The sequence below is a fragment of the Lipotes vexillifer genome, unplaced genomic scaffold (genome assembly GCF_000442215.2).
Source record: "Lipotes vexillifer unplaced genomic scaffold, Lipotes_vexillifer_v1.1 scaffold1102, whole genome shotgun sequence".
NCBI classification, from domain to species: domain Eukaryota; kingdom Metazoa; phylum Chordata; class Mammalia; order Artiodactyla; family Lipotidae; genus Lipotes; species Lipotes vexillifer.
Window position 1 is genome coordinate 417,027 of NW_006771065.1, and position 20,549 is coordinate 437,575.

Consider the following 20,549-nt stretch of genomic DNA (forward strand, 5'->3'; position numbering starts at 1 on the left):
GAGTGTCAGTGCCCGTTAGGCTGTTGGTGCAGAAGCGGGGAAGGGGTACGGATTAAGGTAAGGAGAGAGAGAAGGAGTCACAACAGAAAGACCTGAAGTCCAAAGAACTAATTATAAGCTACCTCAGTTCACTTATCCCAAGGAGCACATTCTAAAAATATGCCTGCATATAGCTCCAGACTCTTGCTTATTCTCTAAGGGAGCAGAGCGTTAAGAGGCCTGAAAGAGATCCAGGATGAGTTTCAGTAGATCCAGTCTCAATAATATTTCTCTCCACCTGCTTGCTGATACGAAATTATTTTAACAGAGATAAGATGGTTTATTTCATTAATACATAAATCTTAACATTAAAATGCTGACTGCAGGAAAATTCAATCAACAAATATGATTGACTGATAGTTAATCAGTTCCAAAATTAGAAGAGAACAGAAGAGCACTGAAAACCTGAAAAGCACTGCTTGGAAAAAGAGGATGCTGAGAAGGGTCAAACCTTGTAACACCTGCTATTTTGCACAGAACCTCCCTCACTACCATCTACAGAAGCTGAACTGCAAGGAAATTTAGTCATATGTGCATGTTAGTGGACAGAAATTTGGTTTTGCCTGTTCAGCATTCTATTCTGCACAGTTCCGGTGAGCTGACCAATCACAATACCTTGCTCCCCTAGGGACAGACCTGAGACTCAGACCTGGCCAGTCATCCCCTTGGCAGCAGGGACTGATATAGAATAGGAACATGCCTAAGTAGAGCCAGAGTCCTTTTCTAGGACAAAGATATAGACATTGACAGAATACAGCACCAATAGAAAGATCTGCTGGTGTAGCCAGGGCCATATTCCCTTCTAAATGAGCTGGACAGTCTGCAGTAGACAGAATGAAGCTAGCACACAGAGAAGCAGAGAGAAGCCGACAGAGAGATGCAAATATTGTGATGGTGTTGGATAACTGGCTCCAGTTCCTAAGGTCCTGGTCCCTGTAGCTCTTCCACTGCTCTTCCAAAGCTCTTCAAAATATACTTCCCAGCTATGTGAGAATTCTTTAATGGCTTAAACTAATGTGAATTTGTGTTTGCTCACTAGCAGATGAAAGAGTATTAAGATTTCAAGGGTTTATGAAACATGGGCTTTTTAAAATCATGGACTTTGTTACGAAAGGACTTTTTAAAAGAGACTTCATTAAATCAGGGCATTACACTTGTGGGTAAAGAATGATGATGGCACCTCTTTAGATTTTTCTAGAAAACCTTAGTTAGCCTGGAGAAAAATATGTGATTAAAAAAAGTACTAATAACAGTTCTCATAAGAGAACCCCTTTGTATATGATAACAAACTCAATTACTAAAGTCCAATAACTCAGTAAAAGATTTTTAAAGTATTAATGAGTATACAAACATAAAGGTAAATTTTTACAATACTTACTTTAATTTCTGGTTGAAGCCAACTCTGTGTCTTTGTGTCAAATATGTGAACATCATTATGCCATCCCCAGAATATCTGCTCTTCCTAAAAAAGAGATTTTAAAAAGATTTTTAAAAGATTTTATAATTTTTAGATTAGTATTATAGTTTCACTGCATATTTACTGGTGAAATAATAGGCACTTTTACAGAAATAGAGTTAAGTGTGACCATAGTCATAAAGCTAATGCATACACCAGGGTAACTACAGTCATAAAGCTAACGCATACACCAGTGTAACCACAGTCGTAAAGCTAATGCATATACCAGTGGCTCACAAAGTGTGGTCCCTAGGCCATAGCAGCATCACCTGGCAACTTTCCTTCTCGTAGTATTGCTTGCATGAGTCATAACTTTGCTTGTTGACAATCTTCCACTTCTCTCAAAGGAATATCTCTTTTAAAATTGCAGAGAACAGAATGATGTTTATTTGGAAATCTCTTTTCCTAAAGTACAGGTTCAGAATTCCTAATCATTGCTGTTAGAAACTTTAGGGAACAATGATTCCTTTTTCCAAAAAATTCCAATCAATTCTACTTAACCAAGCACCTTGTTCTTATGCATCAAACTTACGTTCACTCTCTTGTCTTCTAGGAAGACAAAACTATGGGCAAGGCAAAGATTTAGCAGTTAGACTGTATTTAGCATCTTCTGCAGTGCTGAAATCCCCTACCACTATTCTAGCTTACCTCTGTACCAGTTTTATGTTGTATGTCAGGAATATATCATTCATTTTTGTCAGGACTTGTCAAACAAGTCAAATAAACTACATAATTTACTTAGTTTAGAATCTAAATGAAAAAATCTACCTGCACACCATAAACTTTAGGACATGATCATTAGCCTAACTGTACTAGAGGAGAAAAAAATGAGAGGTTTCACTGATGAGTAGACATAATTAATGGGAAGTTATATTACTAAAAATTATCAGTAATACTGTAAGTAGCAAAACTTTAAAGATATTTCATTTTAAAAACTCAAAAACGATGTAAACCATTTTTTTTTTTTTTCCTTGCGTTATGCGGGCCTCTCACTGTTGTGGCCTCTCCCATTTGCGGAGCACAGGCTCCGGACGCGCAGGCTCAGCGGCCATGGCTCACGGGCCCAGCCGCTCCGCGGCATGTGGGATCTTCCCGAAACGGGGCACGAACCCGCGTCTCCTGCATCGGCAGGCGGACTCTCAAGCACTGCGCCACCAGGGAAGCCCGATGTAAACCATTTTTAACACTTAAAAACCATTCAGTTTTATTAATTAGCATGTATTAATTTCACACATAGTCTAAATAAAGACTATGGAGAATTTTTAAATACCTATATACAAAGAGATATACATGAAATGTACATATACCTTTACATTAATAATGTACAATAATAATACATGCTAGTAGAAGGTAAAACTGAAGAGTTACTGTATATCTTGGTGGTGAGATCAATGGTTTTTAAAGTTATCTTTTAAAAGATTTCATTTTTATAAGTCATGAGTTCTTTCCTTAATAATAATTTATTCTCTAACCAGTAAGAATAAATAGAAAAAGTAATATGACTACCAACTTACTCACTCTCATACAGAAGACAGACTGAGCTATGAATAGTTCTGGTGGACGTACCTAAAAGGAGGTGTATGTCAGCAACAGCCACTGCGGTTACCTAAGAAAAAAGTTTTTCCAAGTTGTGCTAAAGCCACTAGTTTTCTAACAGAAGCAGCTATAAGTGATTAATGGCATCAGAAAAGACATTACTCTGCCAGTAGCCATGAAGGCTGATATAATTAGGTGAGAGAACTTCCTGCAACTGAATCCAAATGCAAAAGAGAGAAAATACAATCTTTTTCATAATATCAATTACAGCAAATTAAAATGAGAAAAAGTGGGTTCATTATTTCTGAAGACTGTAACGTGACACTAACTTAGAGGAAAATGTAAACAGGGATTACTCTCTTACCCAAGACGCATCATGAACATCAAAACAATCTTGGAGTTCATTGTGTCTCCTACACCCATAGCCACCAAAATATATTAATCTGAAAAACAAAACAAAGCACACACTTTAGGAGTTCTACTTTCAGTCTGTTCACAGAAAGTTGGAAGACATCATTTCCCTCACAACCTAAACAAGCCATATAAACTACAAAACCATAGTTTAAAAAAAATCAAGAGAGCTATGGGAGCAAAGAGACCTACATGAACTAATTCCAGAAAGTGATGAGCTCACAGTAGGAGAGAAGAGGCCCATGGCTGCTTTCATCCCTGATGTAACAGCAGGAGGAGAAAGAATCCAGCACAGATTGGGTTTGTAAAAGAAGCCACCCCAAATTTTAACAGTCACATGTAGGCTGGCATAGCAAATTAGAATCTTAAGAAACTCAGCCACAGAGGGAGCTTGAACCTACTGAACAACTTTTTCACACAGTCTTCAGGGAGGCCTCAGGGTCAGTCACCAACAGCTGGAAGCAGAGAAGAGCTGAGCAACTCTCCTTGAGACAATCTGAGCTATCAACTTTAAAGTTTGGGATCTGGGCAGGAGATCTGACAGAAACACCTCAAAGGCATGCCAAGCCGTTATAGCAAACAGGGTGGCTGCCCTCAAAAGGCCAGGGGGGGAGGGGCAATGCTGAAAGAGATCTCTCAAGGTACAGAAAGTATAAAGTGGGATTGGAGAGCAAAGAGAACTCCCTAGCAACACAAGTAGGCTATGAAACAAGGAGAGATCTCCCACAGTTCTGAGAAGTAGGTACTCAGCTGGGAAGCACTGTTCAAAATCTCTAGACAATCTCTAGTGCTCAAACATGGGGCTGTAGCAAAGGAAAGTCTTGGTCCTGCATCAGAACATTTGAAGCCAGTGGTTAAAATGAATCAAACTAAAGCTGCAACAAAGCCCAAACACAGATCAACTATAGATTAGACTGACTTAAATCCCACTCTAGCAACCTGAAAAAGGAAAAAAGGGCATGTCCTTTTCTGGCAAGAAATATTGTTTATTCACAACTTTACTGTTCTATCATACAGAATGTCTGTCAAATGATGAAGAAATTACAAGGTATAAGAAAAGGCAAAAAAAGTGACCCATGATCAAGAGAGGAAAGAGTCAATATAAGCTGACTCCAAGGTGGCCCAGATACTAGAATTATTAGACATGGCCTTTAAAATAACTATGGTAGAAATAGTAACAGACCAGTTTGTAAAAGGTGGACAATGTGCAGGAAGAACTAGGTAATTCTGGCAGAGACATGGAACCATGAAAAAGAGTGAAATGAAAATGTAAAAAGTTGGAAAATAAGATGTCAGAAATAAAGAAATTCATTAGATAGTCATAACAGGAAACTGGACATAGTAATGGAAAAGATCAGTGAACTTGAAGATAAATCAATTGGTAAAAAAAGTATCCAAATTAAAACAAAGAGAATGAAAGAGTGGGGGGCAGGGAAGAGAGCCCAAGCTCTGTATAACAATATCATATGATCTAATGTGCATATAATAGGAGTCCCAGAAGGAAAAGAGACAAATAAATGGGTAGAAGAAATATTTGTTAATTAATAAGAACTTCCTAAAACTGATGAAAGATATATATCCACCAACCCCAGAAGCTCAGCACACTCCAAGCTGGATAAATATAAATAAGTGAATTTCTCACCAGAAAAATGGAGGCCAAAAGGCAATGTAATAAAGTCATTAAAGTGCTGAAAGAAAGAAAAAAATCTGTCAACCCAATGAGTGAAAAACATCACAAGGGAAATTAGAAATTACCTTGAAATGACTGAAAATGCAAACAGAATAAAACAAAACGTATGGAATACTGTGAAGGTGGTGCTCAGAGGGACTCTTATAGCTATAAATGCCCACAAATTTAAAAAGAAAGATCTCATATCAATAATATAACTGTACATATCAAGGAACTAGAAAGAGAAGCAAACTAAACCCATAGATAACAGAAGGAAATAATAAAAATTAAAGGGGAAATAAGCAAAATGGTGAATAGAAAAACAATAGAGAGAAACAACAAAACCAAAAGTTGGGTTTTTGAAAATATCAACAAAATTCACAAATCTTTAGCTCGGTTGACTAAAAAAAAGTAGAGAAAACTCAAATTACTAAAATTAGGAGTGACAGAGGGGACACTGAAACTAGAGACTAGTTTCAACTAGAGAAAGCCCACACGCAGCAACAAAGACCCAACACAGCCAAAAATAACAGACACAAATAAAAAGTATCATAAGAGAATACCAAAAAACTGCATACCAGCAGACTGTATAAACTAGATGAAATAGAAAAATTCCTGGAAAGACACACACTTCCAAAAGGGGCTCATGAAGAAATAAAAAATCGGAATAAACATATAATAAGTAAAGAGACTGAATCAGTAAACCTAAAACCTCCCAACAAAGAAAATCCCAGGACCAGATGGCTTCGGTGGTGAATTCTATCAAATATTTCAAGAAGAATTAATACCAACCCTTCTCAAACATTTAAAAATACTGAGAAGGAGGGAACACTTCCTAACTCATTCAATGAGGCCAGCATTATCCTGAAACTGAAGCCAGACAAAAACACAACAAGAAAACTGCATATATCTGATAAGGGTTTACTATCCAGAATATGTAAAGAATTCCTACAACTCAATAACAAAAAGATAAAACAATCCAATTTTTAAAAAATGGGCAAAGGAGTAGAATAGACATTTATCCAAAGAAGATATACAAATGGCCAATAAGCCGAGGAAAAGATGGTCAACATCATTAGTCACTGGGGAAATACAAATCAAAACCACAATGCATATAACTTCACACCCATTTCAATGGCAATTATAAAACAAACAAATAAACAAACAAAAAACAAAAGAAAATAGCAAGAGTTGGTGAGAATATAGAAAATTGGAACCTTTATGGTGGGAATATAACATGGCATTGTTACTGTGGAAAACAGTTTGGTTCTCCTCAAAATGTTGAACATAGGGGCTTCCCTGGTGGCGCAGTGGTTAAGAATCTGCCTGCCAATGCAGGGGACACAGGTTCGAGCCCTGGTCCACAAAGATCCCACATGCGTCAGAGCAACTAAGCCCATGTGCCACAACTACTGAGCCTGCGCTTTAGAGTCCATGAGCCACAACTACTGAAGCCCACATGCCTAGAGCCTGTGCTCCACAACAAAAGAAGCCACCACAACGAAGAATAGCCCCCGCTTGCCACAACTAGAGAAAGCCCGCACGCAGCAATGAAGACCCAACACAGCCAAAAATAAATAAATAAAAAATAAATTAAATTAGCTTAAAAAAATGTTGACCATAGAATTACCATATGATCCACCTAAAAGAATTAGAAAAAGAAGAACAAACAAGGCCCAAAGTCAGCAGAAGGAAAGAAATAACAAAGATCAGAGAAGAAATAAATAAAATAGAGATTTAAAAAACTAATAGAAAAGACCAATGAAAATAAGAGCTGGTTCTTTGTAAAGATACACAAAATTGAAAAATTTTTAGTCAGACTCATCAATAAAGAAAGAGAGAAGACCCAAATAAATAAAATCAGAAATAAAAGAGAAGTTACAATCAATACCACAGAAATACAAAGCATAAGAGATTACTATGAACAATTATAAGCCAAAAAAATGTACAACCTAGAACTGGATAAACTCCTAGAAACATACAATCTCCCAAGACTGAATGAGGAAAAAACAGAAAATCTGAACAGACTGACTACTAGCAATAAAATTGATCAGTAATCAAAAAAACTCCCAAAAAACAAAAGTCCAGGACCAGATGGCTTCACAAATGAATTCTATCATACCTTCAAAGAAGATTTAACACCTATCCTTCTCAAACTATTCCAAAAAATTTGAAGAGGAGAGAAAATTTCCAAACCCATCCTACAAGGCCAGCATTACCTTGATACCAAAATCAGAAAAAGACACTACAAAAAAAGAAACTTACAGGCTAATATCCCTGGTGAACATAGATACACAAATCTTCAGCAAAACACTAGCAAACTGAATTCAACAATACGTTAAAAGGATCATACACAATGATTAAGTGGGATTTATCCCAGGAATGCAAGGATGGTTCAGTATCCACAAATCAATCAACATGACACACCACATTAACAAAATGAAGGATAAAAATCACGCAATCAACTCAATAGCTACAGAAAAAGCATTTGACAAAATCCAACATCGATTCATGACAAAAACTCTCAACAAAGTGGGTAGAGAAGGAACACACATCAACAATAAAGGCCATTTTTGACAAACACACAGCAAACATCATAGTCAATGGTGAAAAGCCAAAAGCATTTCCTCTAAGGTCAGGAACAATACAAGGATGCCCCCTTTTTTACTTAACATAATATTGGAAATCCTAGCCATAGCAATCAGAGAAGAAAAAGAAATAAAAAGCATCCAAATTGGAAGGGAAGGAATAAAACTGTCACTATTTGCAGTTGACAGGATTGTATATATAGAATACTCTAAAGAGTCCACCAAAAACCTATAAAAACTAATAAATGAATTCAATAAAGTTACAGGACACAAAATTAATAGACATAAATTGGTTGCATTTCTATACACTAATAATGAACTATCAGAGACAGAAATCAAGAAAATAATTCAATTTACAATTGCATCAAAACGAATAAAATACCTAGGAATAAATTTAACCAAAAAGGTGAAAGACCTGTACTCTGAAAACTATAAAGCACTGATGAAAGATACTGACAATGACATGAATAAGTGGAAAGATATTTCATGTTCATGGATTGGAAGAATTAATATTGTTAAAATGTCCATTAACATTTTAATGTTAAATGTCCAATTTTACCCAAAGCAATCTACAGATGCTTGTCCAATTTTACCCAAAACAATCTACAGATTCAATGCAATCCTTATCAAAATACTGATGGCATTTTTTTCACAGAGCTAGAACAAATAATCCTAAAATTTTTATGGAACCATAAGACTCCAATAGCCAAAATAATCGTGAGAAAGAAGAACAAAGCTAAATGTATCATGGTCCCTGGTTTCAAACTATACTACAAAGCTACAGTAATAAAAACAGTAATGTACTGGTACAAAAATAGACACATAGATCAATGAAACAGAATAGAGAGCCCAGAAGTAAACCCATGCACGTATGCTCAGTTAATCTACAACATAAGAATATACAACAGAGAAAAGACAGTCTCTTCAATAAGTGGTGTTGGGAAAACTTACAGCTACTTATAAAAGAATGAAACTAGACCATTTTCTCATACTATATACAAAAATAAGCTCAAAATGCATTAAAGACTTAAGCATAAGACTTGATACTATAAAACCCCTAGAAGAAAACTTAGGCAGTACACTCTGAAATCAGCCTTAGCAATATTTTTTTGGATCTGTCTCCTCTGGCAAGGGCAACAAAAGCAAAAATAAGCAAATGGGACCACAACAAACTAAAAAGTTTTTGCACAGCAAAAGAAACCATCAATAAAACAAAAAGGCAACCTACTGAGTGGGAGAAGATATTTGCAAATGATATGTCCACTAGGGGATAATATACAAAATATATAAAGAACTCAAACAACTCGGTATCAGTTAAAAAAAACAACCCAGTTAAAAAATGGGGAAAAGACCTGAATAGACATTTTTCCAAAGAACACATACAGATGTCCAACAGGCACATGAAAAGATGCTCAGTATCACTAATTGTCAGGGAAATGCAAACCCAAACCACAATGAGATGTCACCTTATACCTGTCAGAATGGCTATTATCAAAAGGACAAGAAATAACAAGTGTTGGCACAGATGTGGAGAAAAGGAAACCTTCATGCATTGTTGGTGGGAATGTAAATTGATACAACCACTATAGAAAACAGTATGGAGGTTCCTCAAAAAATTAAAAATAGAACTACCATACTATCCAGCAATGCCACTCCTATTTAACCAAATAAAATGAAAACACTTATTCAAAAAGATATATACACTCCAATGTTCATTGCAGCATTATTTACAATAGCCAAGATATGGAAGCAACCTGTGTCCATCAACAGATGAATGGATAAAGAAGATGTGGTGTGTATGTATGTACACACACACACACACACACACACACACACACACACACAGAAATATTACTCAGCCATAAAAAGGAATGAAATTTTGCCATTTGTGACAACATGGATGGACTCAGAGGATATTATGCTAAGTGAAATAAATCAGAGAAAAACAAATACTGCATGTTTTCACTTATGTGTAGAATGTAAAAATCAAAACAAAGAACAAATATGAAAAAACAGATACAGAGAACGAACTAGTGGTTGCTAGAGGGGAAGGGTGGGGGATGGGTGAAATTGTGAAGGGATGAAGAAGTACAAACCACCAGTTATAAAATTTAAAAACTAAATAATAAAAGATAAACTTGGATTCATATCTCATGCCATTCACAGGTTTTTACTGGTTCTTTTTTTTTGGCTGTGCCACACGGCCTGCAGTTCCCCGACCAGGGATCAAACCCGTGCCCTCAGCAGTGAAAGTGTGGAGTCCTAACCACTGGACCTCCAGGGAATCCCTCCCATGTTTTTAAAAATAACAAAAGTACTAGAGGAAAATATGTGAAAATTAGTTTATAATCTTGGAGTGGAAAAAAACCTTTGCAATTGACTCAAAGTCAAGAAGCCAGAAAAGAAATTATGGATAAATTTACCTAAATAACAGCTTTAATACATGCAAAACACACTTTGTGCAAAGTCAAAAGATAAATGACAACCTGGAAAAAATATTTTCATATGTCACAGTCAAACACTAATCTCTTTATACATAAATAACTCCTAGAAATCAAGATTATAAATGCCAACAATCAAATAAAAAATAATTAGCAAAGGATTTATTTTTCAGTTCAGAGAAAAAGAAATAAAAATTGCCCTTAAATATATGAAAATTAAAATAAGACTGAGGCATCACATCTCACCTATCAATTTGGCCAAAAACATCTTAAGTTTGCCTGCAAATTCTTGGCCAGGCTCTGGACAAAGAGGCACTCCATTACTGACAACACAAAACAGCACAACTTTATTGGAGAAAAAGCTGGCAAAATCCAATGTTATGGATTGAATTGTGTCCCCCACAAAATTCATATATAGAAGTCCTAATCCCCTGTATTTAGAATGTGACATTATTGGCTACTCAAAGCAGAGTACTAATGGTTATCAATTTGTAGGGTCAGAGAAAGCAACAACAGCATAATCATAGCTGGTTTCTATTTAAATCTGATTAATCCACAATTCAAAGGTTTAAGATTTTCCTTTCCAAATTCTCATATTCTAGAGAGTATTTTGATCTATGTACCTTTTCATGACCAAGATAATCTTATTCCTTACCCTCTGGAATTCTGATATGCTTTTTGAGAATTATAAAATATTTTGTCAAATTTTAATGTCTGCCTTTTGTATTCAAAATATAAATGTGTATTATTTAAACTGACTGTTTTTTAAAACTTAACACCCTTCATCTTAATTATTACAAGTGCCCCCTACAGTTTAAAGAGATTTTTAAAAATAAACTGAATATTGAATAAAGCAGAGTAGGAATTACTGCAATTAAGAAGGCAAAACAATTATATTTTCTAGAAATAAAAACATAAGAATAATAAAAAAAAGAATGTGACCTTATTTAGAGACAGGGTCCTTATAGAGGCAATCAAGTTAAAATGAAGTCATGAGGGTAGGTCCTAATCCAATATGACTGGTATTCTTACAAAAAGGGAAAATTTGGAGACAGACAAGCACACAGAGAGAATGCTATGTGACTATGAAGGCAGAGATCAGAGTGTTGCTTCAACACACCAAAGGTTGCCAACAAATCACCAGAAGCTGGGGACAGGCATAAAACAGATTCTTTCTCAAAACCAAGAGAATGAACCAACCCTGCTGACACCTTGATCTCAGACTTCTAGCCTCCAGAACTATGAGACAATACATTTCTGTTGTTTATTCAGTTTATAGAACTCTGTTACAGCAACCCTAGCAAAATAAACATTTATCACAATTATAAATGTATTACCATTTGACCAGAAATCAAATTCTGGAATTTTATCCAACAAATAGATCTGCAATCATATGTATATATACACAAAGATACTCATTTAATCTAAGTGTTGCGCCATCTATATGGGAAAGGTTAAATAAACTTGGTATATCCACACAGGAGAATACTATGCAGCTGTAAAAACAAAAACAAAATCAAGCTTTCTAACTAGAGATACAGAAAGATGAAAGTTCCCCATGGTATACTGTTGACTAAAAGAAGTCAGTGGTTAAGACACCGCACTTCCAATGCAGGGGGTGTGGGTTAGATCCCTGGTCGGGGAACTACAATTCCCATATGCCATGTGGCATGGCCCCCTCAAAAAAAAAAAGGAAGCAGCAGGGTGCAGAATAGTGTACGGAGTACACCGATATTTGTGTAAGGAGGAGGAAGAGAAGAGCACGTACCTGTGTATTTGGTTCTATCTGCATAAAGTCACAGGGATTGCAGTTGTTCCCAAACTTGCCTGCACTTGGAATCACCTGAGGAGCTTAAAAAAATCATACCCCCAGTGATTGTAATTTGATTAGTTCTGGGGTATCACCTGGGCTTCAGAGCTTTTAAAAGATCCCCAGATTATTTCTATGGCAGACAAGTTTGAGAACCACTGCTATAAAAATACAAAAGATATTAATAAAAGTAGCTAATTGTGCATGTGGAGGGTGGGAACAGGATGGATGGGGACAGGAGTGGGAACCAGGATTTTCATTGTATCCTTTTTAATATGGTTTTGATTTTTGAACCATGTAACTGTATTAACGATTCAGAAAATTTTAAAAGTAACGAATTTTTAAAAACCAAATAGCTGCTTCCACCATGTTTATTCTTATGACCTGGCTCTTATCCAGGGTTAAAAACTGCCTTTAACATCAGTGTCTAAACAAGTTTGTAACTATCTTGAAAAAAATTTCAGACTTTCAAGTTTTCTCTATTTTGGTCACAAGCTGTAATCCTTACTTGAGTGCAGTTAATGAGATGGTCTTGCTGCATTACCTGTCTTTATATACCCAGCAGGAAAGTTTATCACGTGGTGTGGGTGGTTGACCTTCAAAGTTGGTGATTTTTTCCCAAACATAGGTTCCATCTCTTGTTCGCAAATTAACAAAATAAAGCTTTTAAAAGAGGAGAACACCATTAGCAGACAGGACATTGGAAAATTAACATATGTCACAGGGATATGTGATCCAAAATTAATAATATTACTTTTTGATTTTTAAAAGGTAAAAATTTGAATTGTAGAGCTAATGAAAATGGGACTATGTTTTAGAAGCAAAAATGATACTATGAAAAATAATGAAATGGATCTTTTCCCATCATGCTCTTGCCCTATGAATATCAACTAAGTACGTAGTTAATTCTGAAGCAGAAAGACATGACAGAAGAGAGGAGCACGATGCTGCATTTTCACCCTATCTTTAAAACCTTATCATCATAAGCTCAAGCTTTTCTACATATGCCTTCTTTGTAAAATACATTCGTAAACTTGTGAGATGAAGTGACACATTAAACATTACATTTTTCTGCGCTCCTGAATTGAAAAAAGAAATTACTCGATTGCTGTATCCTTTGTCATCATATCCTCCAAAAACGTATAGCTTTCCATTAAGGCAAGCACCGCAACTTCCTGACATGGAGGTAGGGAGTTCTCCTTCCATGAGGTGCATCGTCCTGCAGCAAGAATAACGTGGAATTCCATAACTTTCCAGAAAAGCAAATTAAAATTCCCTTTGAATTCCATGAGTACTTTTTCAATGAAAACTGTCACTGACAATTACAATTAAGACGTAATGGTAGCCAATACTGTAAAAACTGTAAGAAGATCCATGGTAAAGATTTTCAACCTACTGGGGAAAAAAAAGTTACAAAATCTTCACATGTCACCAGAATTGGGAATTAGTTAGTAGAACAAAGCAAAGTCTTCAGAAACAGCCTTAGTCTTGAGAGGAATAGTAGAGGACAAAGAATGGAGAGAGGAAGCGAGTTGGGGAAAGAAACAGCCAGAGAGAATGAAGCACTGAAAGGAAAGGAAAGGGAGACAATATAATGTTGCAGCACGTTCTAAGTAGGGTCTCAGACTCCCTGTGGGCTATGACAGCAGTTATAACAGATATTAAGACTGGACAGTCTGCAATTTAAAGTTACTTACCACAACCCACTATCAATCTCATAGGTCCAAATCTCATCATTAGGCAAATATACTTCATTGTCTTCAATAGACTAAAAACACAGAATACATAAAATTATGTTTATTAATTACAAAGTAACAACTAAATAGTTCCTCAGGATGGGAAAACTGCAATGGAAATAGTACAAAACACACAACCATTAACAGCCTCAAAGATGACTTTTTCAACAGAAATAAAGATAGATCAAAAGAGAAGGGGAGGAGCTTCCCTGGTGGCGCAGTGGTTGAGAGTCCGCCTGCCAATGCAAGGGACACGGGTTCGTGCCCTGGTCCGGGAAGATCCCACATGCCGCGGAGCGGCTGGGCCCATGAGCCATGGCCGCTAAGCCTGCGCGTCTGGAGCCTGTGCTCCGCAACGGGAGAGGCCACAACAGTGAGAGGCCCGCGTACCGCAAAAAAAAAAAAAAAAAAAAAAAGGGGAAGAGATTTTTTAAGAGAAAGTGGGCAAACAATAAGGGTTAGAATACAAAATAGCAAGTACGTGAGTCTCAAGAAAAGACTCAGGGTAGTTAAACCTTACAAGGAATTTCAAGTAAGAGAAAATAGCAAAACAATAACATTACAGCAGAACACTGAAGAATGTGAAGCCAGGAAGAAAAGGAGTATCAAAAAAGGGCAATATACTTTGGGTGAAGGGAAGGAGTTAAGAAAGGAAACAAAGTATAATTAAGAGTACTGTATCATATACCTGGATTCACTAAACGTATTTTTTGAGTGCCTACTATGTGCAAGCTTAGTGTTAGATATTCATTCAATATGGAATCTAAGGATCAAGATAAATTTAGCTAGTCAAAATGACAACTCAGAATCTGAATAATCTCTAAAGAAGCTGATAACATAAACAGAATAGTACATTCTGATATTTATGATGAAAAGAAAAATTAGAATAATAATTTTCTTTATGTTAAGTTTAAAAACTTAGGGGTTAAAACAAATCCTTACATAAATCTATCATGATTACTTAGAATCTATAAAATAACTCAAAAATAGCTAGTTGTAAAAGATGTCAGTTTAAGAATTTCTAAGACTATATGATGCATAAATTATTAACATGCTAAGCAGAGTTAGCTAATTTCCTCATTGCTATGTTAAATTTTTAAAATAGTATCTTGGCTACCAGGTCTGTCTATGCCTCTGTCTCTCTCTCTCTCTCTCTCTCACACACACACACACTCTCTGTCTCACACGCACACTCTCTCTCTCCCACACACACACACAGCAGAAAACCATTATATTAATTCCAAGGAAACTTCCACTCATGTCTGGCTGAGGAAACCATATTACATGGCTAAGTAAATAACTGTTAAGAAAGGGAGATTATAATTGCTTGATTCTAAAGTTTAATGGCATCAGGCTCTAGTAGTCTCACGCGTACACCATTACAACAGAGATAGTATGAAAATGGATTCTGTTACTATTCTGCTTAAGTCCCTTCAATGCTTCCCTGTTGCTCTCAGGATAGTCTAAAATCCTTATCATTCTGTGCTATATGGTACCTGCTATCCCTCCAAAGTTCTTCTTGCCTTTAGTCATTATGCTCCAGTCTTCTTTCAGTTTCCTTCTTACTTTCTCAGCAATTTCACTCCTAAATTATCCCTTCTCTTCTACATCATCAAGTTTCCTTCTCTACTAGATCACTCCTATCAATACCTAAACAGGCCTTAGTATAACTCATCTTTAAAAAACAAACAAAAAAACCCAACTCTCCCATAACTCTTTCTCTTATTTCTCTGCTCCCTTCACAGCAAAATTTCCATACTGAGTTAACTATAGTAGAAGTCTCCATTGCTTCACCTCTCATTATTTCATCAGTCCAGACTAATCAATTCAGACTCATTCCACTAAAACTGCTTTTGTCAAGGTAACCCTAAAAAAAGAGAACTAGTGAACTGATTCATCCAGAAACAGCCCAGAGAGATGGCATATATAAAAAAGAAGAGACATGGAGGAAGAGAGAGAGAGAACTAAGTCTAATCAGAATTACGTTAGGATGTAATAGAGAGAATGAGGATGAGGCAATATTTGAAGAGACAAAGCCTGAGAGTTTTGCAAAATTGTTGAAAGTCATCAATCCTGAGATCTAGGAAGTCCTAACAAGTTCCAAGCAGGGTAAATAAACAGAAATCCATACCTAGATACATCATAGTAAAACTGTATATCAAAGAAAAAGATACACTCTTAAAAGCTGCCAGAGAAAAGAAAGATCATCTTCAAATGAATGGCAACTAATGATTGACTTCTTATTAGCAACAACTCAAGAATAAATCATATTAGCCAATGTGCTTAATGAAAGTAACTGTCCACCTAGAATTCTATACTCAGTAAAAATATCTTTTAAGAACCGAGGTAAAATAAAGAAATTTTCAAACAAAAACTGAGACAGCTGGCCAATAATAGACCCTCACTTTAAGAAATTCTAACAGATGTTGTACTTCTGGCAAAAGACAAATGATCAAAATTAAACATCTGAAATGCAACAAGCAATAGTGTGACAAGATACTGGTAAAGTGTGTGGGTAGATTTAAACATAAAAAAGGGCTTCCCTGGTGGCGCAGTGGTTGAGAATCTGCCTGCCAATGCAGGGGACACGGGTTCGAGCCCTGGTCTGGAAAGATCCCACATGCCGCGGAGCAACTAGGCCCGTGAGCCACAATTACTGAGCCTGCGCGTCTGGAGCCTGTGCTCTGCAAGAGAGGCCACGACAGTGAGAGGCCCGTGCACCACTTGCCGCAACTAGAGAAAGCCCTCGCACAGAAACGAAGACCCAACACAGCCATAAATAAATAAATAAATAAAATTAAACATAAAAAAGGCTAAGCCTTTTCTGATGCGTAATTTAAGGCAGGGGCTGGGGGGAACAGGATAGGACTAACTAGAGAAGAGGGTGCTCAGATTTAAGAGCTTGTGAAGTATTTGAACCCTGTGGAAAGAAGTAAAATTATTAACTTTGAACTTTGTGAAGCATTCATGCTGAAATAGAGCATCTACTAGATGACTAGAAATAAATCACCTAATTTCTATATAAGCAAAGAGAAAAAAATGGGAAGATAACAAAAAACTCAAAACATTTTCAAAATGACAAAGTTAAAGAAAGAGGAGGAGGAGAAATGAAGGGGGACAAATATAAAACACATCTGATGAAAAAAGTGTATCACAATTACTTTCAGTAGAAATAGGCTAAACTCTCTAGATATGTCAGACTAGATAAAAATAAAATCCAGCTATTTTCAGGTTATAAGACATATCTAAAATATAAAGATACACAAAGTTTCCATCAGAAGATATGCCATGCAAATATTAAGCAAAAGAAAACTAGTGTAGCCATATTAACACCAGCAAAATAGATTTTAAGGCAAATAACATTACTACAGATAAAGAGGAGCATTACAAAACTATAAAATGTTCTATTAACCAGAAAGCTATAACAATTCTGAATTCATATACACCCAAAAAGGTAGCCTAAAGATATATATATAAAGTAAAATCTGACAGGATCATAAGGGGAAACTAACAAATCTACAGTTAGAGTAGGAGTTTTTACTTTTAATACCTGTTACAGTAATTGATAGAACAGGAAGTAAAATAATAAAAAAAGGATACAGGAGATTTGAACACAACTAGCAAGATTAATAAAAGGCACACATATAAAACACTCCTGTGAAGTGTTTGTGTGTGTGTGTATATATATATATATACATATATATATATATATATATATATACACATGCATGTATACGTACATATATAATTAGAATATATATTCTTAATGAGAACAAAGAGTATATTTATGAAAACTGATTACATGCTAGTCCTTAAAGCAAGCCTCAACATATTCCAAAGGACTGGTATTAGATAAGTAGAGACCACACTCTCTGAATATTAACACAATTAAGTTAGACATTAATAACAGAAAGGTAACTATAAAAATAGCATATTGTTAGAAATTTAAATTATTTTCCTAAACAACTTATGGGTCAAATAATAAATAATAATGGAAGATATAAAATATTAGAACTAAAATGACAAAATACTGCTTATCAAAACTTGAGGAATACAGCTAAAGAGGTACTTAGAAGAAAATATACTTAATATAATACTTTATTATAATACTTAACTTAATATATTCTTTATATACTTAAAGAATTAAAGAGTCTCAAAAAGAATGAGTTGGGGCTTCCCTAGTGGCACAGTGGTTGAGAGTCCGCCTGCCGACGCAGGGGACACGGGTTCGTGCCCCGGTTCGGGAAGATCCCACATGCCTTGGAGCGCTGGGCCCATGAGCCATGGCTGCTGAGCCTGCGCATCCGGAGCCTGTGCTCCGCAACGGGAGAGGCCACAACAGTGAGAGGCCCGCGTACCACAGAAAAACAAAAACAAAAACAAAAACAAGAATGAGTTGAGCATCCAATGTCAGAAATTCAAGAAATAACAGCATAATAAACCCATAGAAAGTAGGAAGAAATAAGGAGCAGATATTAATGAAAAATTTTAAAACACAACAAAGAGGATCAAGTAGACCAAAAATTGGTGTTTCTGAAGGCTGATAAACCTGTGGCAAGACTATTCAAGGTGGGTGGTGGGGAGGAAAGGAAGGCACCACTTGACAATTCTAGGAATTAAAAAGGGGCCATATCTATAGCTACTACAGAGAATAAATAGTATTATGAACAACTTGAGTTTATGCCAATAAATTTTAAAACCTAAATGAAATGGATAGACTCCTGGGGCTGGAGGTGGGAGTGAGGAAACTTGACTCAAGAAAAACTGGAAAATGTGAATAATCTCACAGCTTTAAATAGATTGAATCAGAGATTTAAAACCTCCTCCACAAAGTACCAAACCCAGATGGCTTTAAAGATGAGTTCTTACAAACACTCAAAGAACAAATAATTCAATCTTCCAAAAAATCTATTCCAGAATATAAAAGAAGGAACACTACCCAATCCACTTTTGAACATAGATGTAAAATTTCTAAAAAATTAGTAAATAGGATCCAGTGATGTATAAAAAGGGTAATACATTACAGTAACTTGTACTTAATCCAAGGAATGGAACATTGGTTTAATATTACAAATGTTACTTATTTTTTGTATAAGTCATCATATTAAGAGATCAAAGAAGAAAAAACAATTAGCTCAGTATGATGCAAAAAAATCACTCTTGAAAACTCAACATTCATAAATTGAAAATCAGGTGGAAGGGCATGTCATTAATTTGAAAAAGGCCATCTACAAACAAACAAACAAGCAAAACCCTAAAGCAAGCATCAAACTTAATGGTTAATAGTTGAAAACAATCACTCTGAGATTAGGACCAAGAAAAATTGGCTTCTATTTAACACTGTACTTCAGGTCCACCAGTGTAGTAAAGAAAAGGAAATAAAAAGGAATAAAGATTGGGATGCAAGAAACAAAACTGTCATAATCTGTAGATTACATGATTCTACATAGAAAATAAAAAGATAATTAACAGATTAATTTTGAAAACTGATATAAGAAAGCTTGCCAGAATCAAAAATATTCAAGTCAACTGCATTTCAAAACACCAGCAACAGTCAAGAAATTTAATTTTTAAAAAAAATACAAAGAAGCCAAGAATAAACCCAACAAAAGATACGCAAGATCCCTATGAAGATACTATAAAACTCTATTGAAAGACATCAAAAAGTCCAGCATAGAGAGACATACTATATACCTGGATTTGAAGTCTCAATTTCATAACATGTTTATCACCCTCAAATGATCTAAGATTGAGTACAGTAACATAAAATCTCAATATGGCACTTTATTTGACAATCTGATTCTAAAGTTTATACAAATGAGGAAGCACTGTGGAAAACAATTTAGCAGTTCTAAAAGTTGAATGTAGAATAACCATTTGACCCAGGAATTCCACTCCTACGTACCCAAAAGAATAAAAAATAGGGGCTCAGATACATGTATGCCAATATTCATATCAGGACTATTCACAATACACAAAAGGTGGCAACAACCCATGTGTCCCAACAACAGACGAACGGACAAACAAAATGTGGTATATGCATACAGTATAATTGTATTCACCATAAAAAGGAAGTTCTGATACATACTGCAACACAGTGAACCTTGAAAATATTATGCTAAATAAAATAAGCCAGACTCAAAAAGACAAATATTGGGCTTCCCTGGTGGCGCAGCGGTTGAGAGTCCGCCTGCCGATGCAGGGGACGCGGGTTCGTGACCCGGTCCGGGAAGATCCCACATGCCGTGGAGTGGCTGGGCCCGTGAGCCATGGCCGCTGAGCCTGTGCGTCCGGAGCGTGTGCTCCGCAACGGGACAGGCCACAACAGTGAGAGGCTGGTGTACCACACAAAAAAAGACAAATATTTTATGATTCCATTTATATGAAATATCTAGGAAAATGCAAATACATAAAGACAGAATGATTAGAAGTTAGCAGGGACTGGGGTAAGGAAGGAGGGAGAGTTTCTGTTTGGAGTAATGAGTTTTGGAACTAGATAGTGGTAACACTGCACAACATTGTGAATGTAATTAATGCCACCGAACTGTACAGTCACCTGGTTAAAATGGCAAATTAAATGTTTTATATATTTTACTATTATTGAAAAATAGTAAAGAAAATTCATACAAAAGAACAAAGGGCCCTAAATAACCAAATTATTCCTGAAGAACAAGATAGGGTGGGGATGGGGCTTTTACCACCCAACATTTAGACTTCTAGTAAAGCCATTGTAATAGATACTGAGGTTCTGTCACAAGAATAAATAAACAGACAAACTGCACAGAATAAAGAACTTAGAAACAGACCACACATACATGGAAACTTGATGTGTAACAGACTGAGTTTGCATGTTAGTAGGGAAA

General features: G+C 36.0%; 1 protein-coding gene across 1 annotated transcript in view; it reads right to left on the reverse strand.

Annotated features, from left to right (window-relative positions):
• Positions 1-20,549, reverse strand: part of KLHDC1 (kelch domain containing 1) — a 45,545-nt gene that overhangs the window by 19,742 nt on the left and 5,254 nt on the right. The window contains exons 2-6 of the mRNA XM_007446503.1: positions 13,648-13,718; positions 13,052-13,169; positions 12,495-12,613; positions 3,396-3,474; positions 1,418-1,501 (exon numbers count right to left, since the gene is read on the reverse strand). Coding sequence (XP_007446565.1) covers positions 1,418-1,501; positions 3,396-3,474; positions 12,495-12,613; positions 13,052-13,169; positions 13,648-13,718 — 471 coding nt within the window. The remainder of the gene's footprint in view (positions 1-1,417; positions 1,502-3,395; positions 3,475-12,494; positions 12,614-13,051; positions 13,170-13,647; positions 13,719-20,549) is intronic.